This window comes from Amphiura filiformis, chromosome 15 (genome assembly GCF_039555335.1).
Source record: "Amphiura filiformis chromosome 15, Afil_fr2py, whole genome shotgun sequence".
Taxonomy (NCBI): Eukaryota; Metazoa; Echinodermata; class Ophiuroidea; order Amphilepidida; family Amphiuridae; genus Amphiura; species Amphiura filiformis.
In genome coordinates, this window is record NC_092642.1 from 34,823,965 (window position 1) to 34,837,257 (window position 13,293).

General features: G+C 39.0%; 2 protein-coding genes across 3 annotated transcripts in view; both read right to left on the reverse strand.

The window, feature by feature from the left end:
• The window catches only part of LOC140171560 (PH and SEC7 domain-containing protein 1-like), a 107,856-nt gene extending 104,497 nt beyond the window's left edge, over positions 1-3,359 (reverse strand). Inside the window, 2 exon segments of the mRNA XM_072194833.1 lie at positions 2,017-2,093; positions 2,095-3,359. Of these exon segments, the coding sequence (XP_072050934.1) occupies positions 2,017-2,093; positions 2,095-3,243 (1,226 nt within the window). The 5' untranslated portion in view covers positions 3,244-3,359.
• LOC140171562 (PDZ domain-containing protein MAGIX-like) overlaps positions 3,253-13,293 on the reverse strand; it is a 195,468-nt gene continuing 185,427 nt past the window's right edge. For both annotated transcript variants that reach the window (XM_072194838.1, XM_072194837.1), the window contains exons 3-4: positions 4,419-4,472; positions 3,253-3,426 (exon numbers count right to left, since the gene is read on the reverse strand). In XM_072194838.1, coding sequence (XP_072050939.1) covers positions 3,383-3,426; positions 4,419-4,472 — 98 coding nt within the window. In that variant the 3' untranslated portion in view covers positions 3,253-3,382. The remainder of the gene's footprint in view (positions 3,427-4,418; positions 4,473-13,293) is intronic.

Sequence of the window (13,293 nt, forward strand, 5' to 3'; positions counted from 1 at the left end):
TGCATTGGCGTAAAGAATTCACATACTATAACGCATGATCTAATAACCTTATTGTTTCTACGCCATCAAGAAGGGATTCCTTGTGAAAATCCGAAGTGTTTAAAAACAGGTAGCATATAACATGAAGAGCCGCCACTACATCACATGTATTTATAATAGATCCCATTGGCTATTACGGATGAAATCCATACACCCCTATGGAATACATGACCTTAATCTCCCACACAGGGGGTGTAGATTCCAAATGTATTCACCCATTCAGGTAACCCTGTTTGATTTCCACACCCCCTGTGTGGAAGATTAAAGTCACATCTTCCATAGGGGGATGGATTTCAAATGGCAAATCCCATTGTGCCTGACTCTACATATAGGACACCTAGATAAAGTCAACCGTAGTGAATAATTGACAACGATGTAGGCTGGTCCCCAGTGGATGCTATTCATCAATTTTGTACAAATTTCATGAAGCAAAATGGATCAAATGTTACGCTGGGGACATTATGCTTGCCTATAGGCAGGTTAAATATTTACTGTCTTGTCTTAACCATCATGGTCCCATGGGACAGGCTGTCCTGCTAGTCTCGACAGGCAGTGAGGGCGTGCTATTGTGTTTTTGTTATTGTGTATGACTATGCCAAGCATATATTTTGGAAAGGGTAATGGATAATTGCGTTAAAATAAATATTTTGTGGTGAAATCAGTGCAATTCTAATATAAGGCCAAAAAAAAAAAAAAGGTTCGTCTCAAAGCTGACGCAGGCTTGTAAAATCCCACGATTTGACAAGAAACAAATGCGGAAATTTTTTTTATTTTTTATATTAAAAAATTTATAGTTTTTTCCAGAAAAAATTGCGCTAAAATCAGACTTTTTTCTCAAAATTTTCTCGCCACCGTGATTCTAAACCAACTATCTCGCTTTTTAAGAAAGTTTCCAAGCAGTGCACTTACTATAAAACTGTTGCTTTATGCCATAAAAGTTCGCCGAATTCAATAAAATGCAGTTCCGACTTCGCCAAAGTGCAGAATTCAGCAGCATTGCAAGCACATGGACGAGTGTAAAAACTCAATAAAAACTGACATTTCATTTCAAATGAGTTCAAGTTTAGGCCAAATATCATTATATTAATCGAATTAGTGGAATATTTTGACTATAAAACATAATTCATGGTCAAATTTTTGTCACTTTTTCTTCCGACTCACGCCGGGCCGGCAGCAGTGAGTTGTTCACAAATTACATGACAATCTAAACTGACCTAATCTGATCAACAGAGGGCCAGGTAGGCAATTTTTTTTTTTTTTTATTTTTTTTTAAATTATTTTCGTATGTTCGGCGTTTAAAAAAAAAAAAAAAAAAAAATCGTGATTTCGCATTTGTTTTAAATTTCTCGTCAGCTTTGAGACAAACCTTCTTTTTTTTTTTGGCCTAATTGAAAATTGAGATTGTATCTATCCTAATAGTGATATCACCGATACACTTCTTACTCTCAATTCCAGAAAAATACAGCACTAATTTAGGCAGCTCCATTTGAAACTCACCCTTCCTATGTGGAAGATTCAGTTTCAATCTTTCTCAGAGGGTGTATGAAATACATATGGAGCTGCCTAATGTGCTCATTCCATTTGGAATTCATACTCCCCCTGTGGAAGATATTTCAAAAATCTTCCACAAGGGTAGTGTACTGCAATATTTTTCCGATTGCAGTATCAAATTGTACGGGCCAATCTAACCAAACACATAATGCATGCGTACAAGGGAGATTTGCCACTTTACTTGCAGTGCAACCGTTACAGTGAACTTAAGGCGATACCAAGGGCTATTTCAGTTGAAATCCATACACCCCCCCCATGGAAGACGTGACCTTAATCTTTCATGCAGGGAGTGTGAAATTCAAATGGGTTTACCTAAATTGGGTGACACCATTTGGAATCCACACCCCCTGTGTCGGAGATTGAGGGCATGTCTTCTATAAGGAGAGTATGGATTTCAACTGGAACAGTTCAAAGTGGTTTACTCACCTTTTACTGAGATGCTTAGCTACGTCCGACCTCTTGAATCCATCTAAAGTATATAATCTCTTGGCTAGTCTCTTCGCCAGATGGTACATCCAAATTTTTACTATTATTCATTAATGCAGTCTCTAAACTATCCATATCCAACACCTCAACAGACTCATCAGAGCCTGTGCTAGAGGCTACCGAGGGTCTCGGCGACTGGGTTGCCCCCTCAACACCTTCTAAAACATCCGGTTGACCCGACAGACTGTTGCCGTCTATCGAGTCCCCATCATCGGCAAACAAGAGTTGCGGATTTTCTTGTGAAGACTCGGCAAGAGTTTCTTCATAGGTCTGAGTAGACTGTGATTGCACATGATTTGAAACCGATTTTGTCACAACAGAGGAGGCACTTGCATATCCAGAATCAGTTCTGTTGACTTGAATGTCCTTACCACTACCTGACCCCACCGACTGACCGGTCACTTTATTTATGTGCCACTCTTGGTCCGGAGAAGAGTACGATCGCTCTTCCTCCTCCCCGGGTAATGGCACATGTCTGTCTTTTCTCGGCGTGCTCGTATCTGAGCCTGTTCCTTGTAACCGTTCCGCGTGATCACTTGTTTCACTCAACTGTGACAGGCCACTCCCCGTTGAGTCGTTTTCGTGGATGGTTTCGGTCAGTCTTGCACAAGGTGCCATATTTATTGGTGTCATTATTGACACCTCCTCCACAGTGGTATCACTGCTGGATGTATTATTACCATTGGTCGAAACGCTCACCTCCCCAAGGGATCTTTCGGAGCTCGCCGACGGACTCATGGTCACTACGCCACCGCCCATTAACGTCGAGTCCTCCCGATGTACCTGGGCCACGGTGGTCAACACCTGCCCGTGGGTACGCCGCCTAAACTGGAATCGAACTAAACGACCTGCTGTTGGCCACGCTGTTGCCTCCCGCTTGGAAGTTGGGGACGTGACCCCCGCAACATGTTCTTGCACAGCGTGGTTGGTAACAGCCCCATTACCGCTTTTCTCAGGTATCTGCAAATGCACACTTTTATTCCCATGTGTGTCCTTATTATTTGAGTTCAACATTTCTGTGGCTGTTGGTTGCCTAGCAACAGGTGGTTCCTGTTGTGTCGTCACGCCAGTGGACTCACTACCACTTAATGAAGACTGTGTACCGGTATGATTAACATCTTTGCCCGAATCAGGTCCATTTTCCACTACTGATTTTTCAGCGGGCATCTTCTCAGGACTGTCGTTGGTGGTGGTGGTAACGGTATCCTTCTTCTCCTGACCGTTTTCTGACGTTTCAACCTGTTTCGTCTTCTGAGGACTAGACGGTTTGATTATTCTGGATTTTTGATTAAGTCCCGGAGGATTCTCAAGAGGTTCTAGAAACTTGATCACTCGCTCTTGTTTCTGTATCTGGAATTAAAACAAGGAAACATAAAAATATGATTAATGATTTATTGAAACAAGAAACAACCTTACAAAATTAGATTCCTTTGCAGACAGACAAACAAATAAACAGATGCAAACAGAAAGCCAATGTTCTCCTGTTCTCACTTAGTCCAGATTTACCTTTAGACCTTAACATTTCAATGTTTTTTTAAGTAATTGGTTTCTTGTTCATTGGCTATATTTCGGAAACTCAAACTAAAATATAAGCTGGAGAAAAGTGAGGATTTTGTCCTTAAAATTCACTAGAGTGGAATAAGATCAAACTTTAATCATGTAAATCATTTATGTAAAATCAGTTCCTCTCTCTCTGTAGCACTGCTGTAGTCTTCACAAGAGTACGTCATCTCACTCGATCTGATGCACTTTGCATTCCTTTGTAAGAAACCAGCTTCACAGCATTTTTTCAAACGCCAAATTGTTTACCAAAAAGATGGATGGACACTTTTAAAACAGAATGTTTAGCTAAGTAATATCACCTCTGTAGCAGTAGCAGGAAGGCTGGCCAAAGACAGAGTCAGGCCCGTACGCAGGATTTCATTTGGGGGGGTGCTGATTTTGAAAAAGTGGACAGCAATTTTGTGAAAAGTGAACAAAAGACCTTTTTTGTCCAAAAAAGGGTAAAAACCTGATTTTATGCTCGCTACGCTCGCAAATTCTAAAATTGTGGGACTTTTTGTATAATTTTCCAAATACGGGCCTGGACAGAGTAGTATGGCATGGAATCACCATGGATCAGATGGCAATGCAGTGTGCAGCAGCATCCGTTCTGATGCCGTAGGTCAAAGGTCAATATCAATTTAAAGAAGCTTAGAATCGTGGATTTAAAAACAAGTGAAAAAGTACCAAATTGGCAAAGTGCCTAAACTTGTTTACAGTATATTGTTGTCATAATCATGTTTATGGTCAAGTAAAATATTTAAAAAAAATGAAACAAAGTATCCTAGGGCACCTCTTACCTTCTTTGACTTTCAAAATGAGGTCATCAGGAGATCGCATCAGACTTGTAACCACTGTAAATTTGACAAAGAAAACAACAAGAAGAAATTACATTAGAACAAGTAAGGTCCTGATATAATTCACAAAATATACAAGAAATGGAGAAAAAGGCAACAAGTACAGCCACTGACAGGATGGGTATAATACTTCTTGACCGATGTCCTTGAGACAAATGTAACCTGTCTGACTATCTTCATATATCGGCGATTTTGAGCGAGCGGACGCTAAAAGAGTCTTCCCCGTGGCTCTGAAATTGAAACGACTTGTTCGTATATAGGACACATGTCAGTATGTCACTAATGATAAACTATGCTGTCTTTTGAAGATGGCTCTTAAGTTGAAAAGATTGCGATGCAACAAGTCTCAAATTACACAAACTCTTCTTTTTTCCCCCGCATCTAAATTAACCTTTACTTTCATGTAACCAATTCAATTTGACCTACATTAGAATCAAGTGTTATGCTGTTCACAGCTGTTGTTTTGGAAGCTGATATGAAAAGAAGAGACGTACATTTGATTTTTGTTCCAATTTTAAGAAGAAAAAAATGTTCTGCTCAATCATGTTACATTTGGTTGGACATCAAGATGTTGTATGTAATCCAGATTTTATTTGTTTCAAGACATGAAAAATGTCATTGTAAAATTAACCCTAATGCCACAGGTGCTCTTTGGTAGAGAGGAAGGAAGGAAGGAAGGGATGGAGGGAGGGAGGGAGGGAGGGAAGGAAGGAGGGGGAGGGAGGAAGGGAGTGAGGGAGGGACGGACAGAGGGATGGAGGGAGGGACTGAGAGGGATTTGTAGACCCTCTATGATGTCGGATATATGTGACCGATCACATCGAAACAGACCACCTTGCGGGAGAAATGAAAATGGAGATTTAAACACTAGGATAAACTACTGCTTTTTAGCTTGAAAATGACACCTTACTTGTTGAAATCAGATACAGTAAAAATGTTTTATGAGGTAAAACAAGCTCAGAATTCTTTTTATTTTCTTTATATTTTTCCATCTTCTTTCATTGTTATCTGCCAATGAAGCTTGCCGCGAAGTGGTCTGTTTCGATGTGATGGGTCACATATGTAGCCTGCGAAACATTTTCTGACAACAAAAATAACACAATGAATATATAAAACAAAAAAGTTAGTAATAGCTATCTATATGGCCTGTCAAACTGTACATGCCTAAACTTTGCAATGTGGCCCTCATATGTTATACCATAGAGCCTGACTGACTCGTTGTGACCCTTTTCATGATGTTTTTCCAACTCTGCCTGTCCAATGCAAGACGGTAAGCATTTGTAAGGGATAGTCCAGTGGATTCTTTGATTCCATCTTTCCAACATACATGTAGCTTCTGTCTGCCTCTTCTGCAAAGTCCTTCAACTTGACCCTAGCCTATTATCTTCTCCAGGTTGTCACCATTTCTTCTTGAGATGTGACCAAAGTACTGCAATTTGTTGCGATCAATTTTCTGGCACACTGAACATTTGACATGCTCACCAAGTTGACTTCTGACAAATTCATTTGTTTTGTGATCCTTTTCCAATCAGAAGGTGACAAAAAGTCAATTTTAAATTTCGCCCATCACGGATTGCGGATGCAAGTGTTGCCAATCATGCCGCATCAATTGCCTTATTTGGACGTCCTGGTTTACACCACCAATGTGCCTCACTTTGAGAAAACACCTGTCAGCAAGGAATTGGGTCACCTTAGTGTACAGTATGTTGAGCAATAAAAATGTCTTTATTAATGTTACTATGTAGGAGACAGTGAAAAAACAAACCTACCAGCGATGATCCCAGTATTATCACTACATGTAGGATCTCAAATATTCTCATCTGTCAGTGCACAGTTCTATCATCTACATTTGTTTGTATATATCGTGGCATGATCTTTGAGCCTGTTGGGTACAAAAACTCCTGCTGCACAACTTGAGGTCAAATTTTCAGCCATGATTGTTTAGGAGGTCAATAAACTGTGGCATGGAAGTGAGAATATTTAGCACATAGTAGGCATGTTCACATGGAGGGCTTCTGCTTAAGCAACACATTTCTTAAAGGGCAGGTCTATTGCTCGGACAACATCATATCATTGGCAAGCTAATATTAAAGGACAATGAAAATGACTCCTTTTTTGAGAAAATAAGACGTTTAAAATTGATATTCCGACAAAAACAACTTAAGCGGTGAGTTCCTTCGAACGAGACAGATTTGGCCTAGATAAAAGGCGACGTCATGAAATGAGATGTGCCCGCTTTGAGAAAAGAGACTATAAACGCTCTCAATGGACAGAACGTACATACTGTTGTTGTTCACAGAAAAAAAACTCTACAAAGTATGGCAAATTTAATGGTTTTTAAACGTATGGATAAAATCAGCCGGTTCTTTTTTATATATTAGTAAATTGTGATATTACAATTCAAATGTATATCAATATCATGAGAAATATTAGGCCTAAAAAATAAATACATACGGTAATTTGAGCTTAGAATTTCATCTGAGACTAGCATATAAACCGTGTTAAGACCACAAACTCATGTAGTTATTATAGTTTCAGTTGGATGAAATATTACAAAGCAAACGCATATAACAATACTGTGTTGGCTTTGTTCCCGAAATGAGAACAATCGTGTGCATATTGTTATGCAGCATTGTTATGGTAAATGATAGTACAACTCATTGTTGCTAATGTCAAACTTGTCAAAGTGATTGTGATTGTATGATGGGAGCAGGGTATAGTGTCCGCTTCATTTACCTACGTCATCAGCCAAACAGGGGAGAACACATACGCTTCAAACGGGGGAAGAACACATACAAGGCTGAACTTTACCCACACAATTTCTCCTTTTTCAGGAGAAATACGCACCAAAAAATTGCAACAAGTATCAACTTATAATGTAATAATTATTCTCTTCGAATAGAGATGAACTTATTTTTGCAATAGACCTGCCCTTTAAGCAAAAACTTGGGCAAATCTGCCATGTGAACTGTCCCGAGGATTCCTAAGTTTGTCCCCCCGAGTTTATCTCCAAATAATATCCCCAAGAAATGTAGCGGATTTCACGATTTCGCGATTTCCCCCGATGAGGGAACAGGACTTTTTCAGACAGTGCACGATCCGAAGTCTGAACCCAGGCTACTTTTTGTACATTACAATGCATACAGCCCGTAGTATGGCCCTCTACAACAATACGCATACTGTGCGGAATAAAGCGTAGTATCAACATGTCCGGCAATAGTCTGAGATTGAGCATAGTTATAGCCATTTTGCAAGTCTTGAATGCTGAGCTTAACCTATGACCTTGGTTAATATGGTTCAATTCCGTGCAGATGGGCACAGAAAGCTTCTGGTAGTAATTCCAAAGCTGCCATCATCAGACATTACAAACCTCAAGTATTCCAGTCTTCAATGGAACCATGTGGACACACAGTCAGGGATTGACTTTGGTATCACAATTCTTGAGTACGCCAATCATCAAGCATTCTATGATCGTCTGAACAGCCCTAATGTATATGGTTCTGTGGTCAATACACTGCACCGGTTGTAACCCAAAGCTGCCATCATCAGACATCGCAAATCTCAAGTATTTCAATATCCAATGTACTCATGTGGACATGCAGTCCTGGATTAACTTAGGAATCCCAATTCTCAAGTACGCCAAACCATCAAGATTTTATGATCGTCTGAACACCCCTAATATATATGGTTCTCTGGTCAATACACTACATCTTGGGTTACCTCATTCTTTTATTACATTTATCTACCAGACTTGAAACTTATTTTGTAGAGTATTAGCATGTACAGTATAATAACAAAGGGTGAAAAGAGACCTTTGGCAAATACATTTGGATCAACCCTGCTTTGAAAAGCAACAGGCTACTCAAAGGGCAACTTACTATGTGTTTGAAATAAAGTCTTGTAGGTAAAATAGGCAGTGTCTGTTTGATTTGACTCACATGGAAAGAATAGGAAGAGATGGAGAAGAGGAACAAGTGGTGGTGCTGGGGGGCAAAGGGATACCCCCCCACACACACACACCCCCCACACCCCCACACACCTTTTTCTCTGTCCTCCAGTCAGGATCAAAAAACACACCAAAAGTCCACTATTTTGGGTCATTATAATATTAGTCCTATTTTAGCAACAACAAAAATCTAATTTTGGGCCCACCCCTGAAAAAAATTCCTTATGTGAGAATGCTCTTCCTCTCCCAAAATGATCCTACATGGATGGGAAACCTGCTGTTATGTTCAGTTAATTGTGAGGCTAGTTTTTTATACAGGCATTTATTGTGAAGGAATGCAGAATATAATTATAGAATTTCTTTTCAGCAGTGTATGTGTGGCATCTCATAGTTCAGATGTCACATAAAGATATAAGTCCATGTACAGAAGAGTCATCCCCGTGCATGGTATAAAGTGTCAGAGCTGTTCGTAAAGAGAGGGGAACACTCCCTCAGTTCTGATACCTGTACCCTATACTCTAATGGATCCCAATGGAAATAAGCTTTACAAGACACCCTCTTATCCAGGGCTGTCAGCCCGGAATAGTTAATATTAATACCCTATTTGAAACCTTAATCACTTATGAATACCAGGAAACAAATTTCATGTAAATTAAAACGTTTTATCTTAATTTTTTTTTAATCAGAGGGTGTAGACAATTGGCAGAAGAGGCAATTACACCGTCGACTGATAATTTTTGATAACTCACAATGGCTCATTTCATTCTGCAGATCCCAATTACTCACTACGTTAATCTAATTGAGTGCGTACAATTCCATCGCACGTCTAGTAGTCTAACTTAAATCATACTATCTTATATAATTACTCTAATTTAAATCTTTGTAGTCTGATATTTTCATAGTTTGTAGTTTTCTTTTTTACGGTGGTGCGTGCTACTTTTATGAATATTACACATTAACTACAGCGTAATAGAAAAAAAAGAAATACTTTGGAGAGATTAAATACCGGTGGGGCACTCACATGTTAAGATGGTATGGGTATGTGTGCTGCGGTCAATATTCCCCTATTGAGGCTCTCCGGCAGTTCCTTAAGCCCCACATTTGGATCTGCTCCAGTTCTTTGAGCATCAAATTTGAAGGAAAAAAATGGAATTTTTTAGCTCAACAGCTTATAATTTGGCCTTAATTTCAGTTCATCAAGCCCCTATTTTGCACAAAAGTTCGACGATCCGCGCAGCACACCCAAATTTGTGAAAATTTCAGCCAAACAAATATATCCCATTTTACAGTAGCTTGAGAACACAATGTGCAATTTACTATGTAGGTCAATCATATACATTACTTCTCATCAACTTGATTTTATAACACGATGAGGTCTTATAATAATATGGTTGTCATTTTATAAAGGTAAAGGAATTTTGTCAAGTAGGCTGCATTGGGTTATTCCAGTTGAAATCCTCTCACCCCTATGGTGTAAAAATGTAGAAATGCTCTTAATCTTCCACACAGGGAGTGTGAATTTCAAATGGGGTGTCTTAACTGGGTGACTACATATGAAATCTACACTAACTGTATGGGAGATTAAAGTCATGTCTTCCATTGGGGGGTGTATGGATTTCAAATGGAGTCGCCCATTCAGGTACAACTCCATTTGAAATCTACACTCCCTGTGTGGAAGATTAATGTCATGTCTTCCATAAGGGAGTATGGATTTCAACTGGAATAGCCCAGTCATAAATAAAGGTGTGTGACCAGATCGACAGCCTCATTCCCCCATTTTTCCACATAAAATTGAGATTTTGGTACCAGAAAAAAGCTCATATTTTCTCATTACTCCCGTAAGAATTTAATGCCTGAGATATGTTTTGTTAGACAATGTGAACAAACACGCAGCAAAAAGTGGTATCACCACCTGCACTATGTACTATCCTATATGGGGCACTGTTAGGGCTCATATTGAAATACCCTACCACGTCTTCACACAGAAAGAAGGCAGGATTCCCCTCGCTAAGCGCACGCCTCAGGAAAGCTCGGTCATAAAACGGATGGATTATATGCATCAGTGATACACCCTGCCCAGGATTTAAACAAAAGAAGGCTACCACAGGAAAGCTGCAGGATGGCGCACACCTTCCTGTGTAAGGGAATTTCAATATGATCGAGCCCTTATACACATTTTTGCTTCTCATATCAAAATTTGTACACAGATTGTTTTAATGGTATGCCTTACAATGTAACACTGAAAACACAATATAGGCCTATATGTGAACAAACACATTGCAAAAAGTGGAAATCTCCACCTGCACTATGTACTATCCTATAAATAGGACATTGTTATACACATTTTGCTTCTCATATCAAAATTTGGAAACAAGTTGTTTGAATGGTATGCCTTACAATGTAAGGCAGAAAACACAATGTGAACAAACACATGGCAAAAAGTGGTATCACCACCTGCACTTAGTGCACTATGTACTATCCTATAAATGGGGCACTGTTATACACATTTTTGTTTATCATATCAAAATTTGTAAACAGATTGTTTTAATGGTAGGCCTTATGACGTAAGATAGAAAACAATATGAAAAAATCTCACTACCCATCTTTAAAGCTGTATCAATTGTCATTGGTGTCATACATTTAGTTTCATATCAGTTTGGCAAATTTTCCAAGTTCATAAATGTTGTTAGAAACTACCGTACTGACGCGAGTATAGTCCCACCCCATTTTTGGGTGAACATTTTTCAAAATTTTCAAATTTTTTGTTTTCTTTTCAGTTATTTATTTTTTCGGCTTTGGAGTGTCCCTGGACCTAGACCTAAATGCTAGGATCATATTCATGGTTGATTAAAAAAAAAAAAATAAAATAAAATATTGTAGGCCTATGTGCTTTGAATAAATTTGTACTCCTGTCATACTCGATTAATGATTTCAAAATGTATACTGTCGCTGAAGTCAGAGCTTCTGCAAAAAAAACCACTCATGAATTGACACGACACCAGCTACGTACACCTGTGTCCGAGAATTAAATATAGATACAGTAGACACAAAGCATCACAAAAATAATGTGGGTCACTTAGGGTTAGTCCATTTGAAATCCATACACCCCCTATGGACAAGATGATCTTAATCTTCTACAGAGGGAGTGTGAATTTCAAATAGGGTAACTTGAATGGGTGACTCCATTTGAAATATACACACCCTGTGTGGGAGATTAAGGTCATGTCTTTCACAAGGGGTGTATGGGTGTCAACTGGAATAGCCCATTTGATTTGATAGTGCTGAGATGTCTTAGGTAAATAAAATGCTGTTATTACATCGCATTGTTCCCCCCAAGCCGCCTTAAATTAATCCATAATTCACATTATTGAGCTTGTGTCAACTTGATTCCCTAATTCCATGGAAATTTCAGACAGAGATAAAAGGATATACAGTAATAATAAACATGTATTGGAAATACTTTTCTCAGTAATGAAATTGAAAGTTATAGTCTTTGCGAAGATTTTGGAGTCTGATTATTCTAATAGAGGCCGTCAGCCTTTTCCGCAGAATCCGCCATCTTGTGGGTACTGCCGTTCTGCATGTCATGCGTTAGACATTACGTCACTGATTACGCGGAAGTCCCAGTGTGTGACGCACCTCTTCAGTCAAGCATCAACGTGGTGATCTTCGCAACAAGGCACTCCATACCCACAAGATGGCGGCGTTGACGTCACAATGACTACCTCTATAAGAAAATTATGCCTCGTTTGTGCATATTGGCTCATATAATACTGAGCACTACATTGTAGTATACAGAAAAACTTTGATACCACATCAAACTAGTGTCGATTCACTCAGCATGTTCAGGGCACTTAAATCTCTTGTTTTTTTGTTTGTTAATAATTTCTTCTTTACCCTGGGTCCATACAATAGAACTGTACTCCCTTGCTCAGACTGATGCGTATGCCCTGTTAATGAGCAACATACGCACGACTTTGTATTCCCTTCATGAGCGATCAACGACAAACAAAGCTTTGACGCGTAATCAACCAATCAAATTACCGGTCTGTTGTTATGATTAAATCAGCCAATCAGAATCACATTTCCATTTGTACGCTGTGTACGCTCACCACGGACAAGAGAGTGCCGTTCTTCTCTAAAAGCCAAGCATCCCTCTGTTCTCACATGGCCCAGTCATCTTTTGATTCCAAGATCATTTTGTTCTGAAGATGAGTGTCCCAGTGCCTCTTTAAAATATCAATAAATGTAAGAAGGAAGCACCTTACATTACTGAATTTACCAGTAGTACACTTTATGAACTAGAGAAAAGAAGAAATTAATATTTTTAAGATGTAAACATATCACGTTTTCATGAACAAGCTTATAATCAGCATGAAAAATACATTCAACTGTTACATGTATGAACATTATATATTTATTATTAGCATGCAGCTTTCTGCTAAGTTGCATGTTTCATGATTTTGGGAAAGGATATTGGAATGCGATAATTCAGTATACCTAAACATGGCAGTATGCACTGCATTACGCACTCGATATTACCATCACAACGTTTATCAATCAATATCACACCTACCAGGATATCGCTATGAATTTCACATTTTAATCACTGCTGCCAAGAAGCTCAATTTGTGGGCTCTTTATACCAAGTTCAACTTGATGAAAGGATTTTCATATCCTGTGATTTTGACAAAGACCTTGAAGGTCTGGGAGTATGAAAGCATCATTCTTGGGACAATCAGATTTTCTGTACAAACTGCTCCATTAACTCTCTCCATGCCGGTGTCGACTGCAGATGTCAAGTTTCAAATCGTTGTTGGGCAGGAAAAACCTCCTATGTGTCATTGGCCCCTGAACATGTTTAAAGCAAAA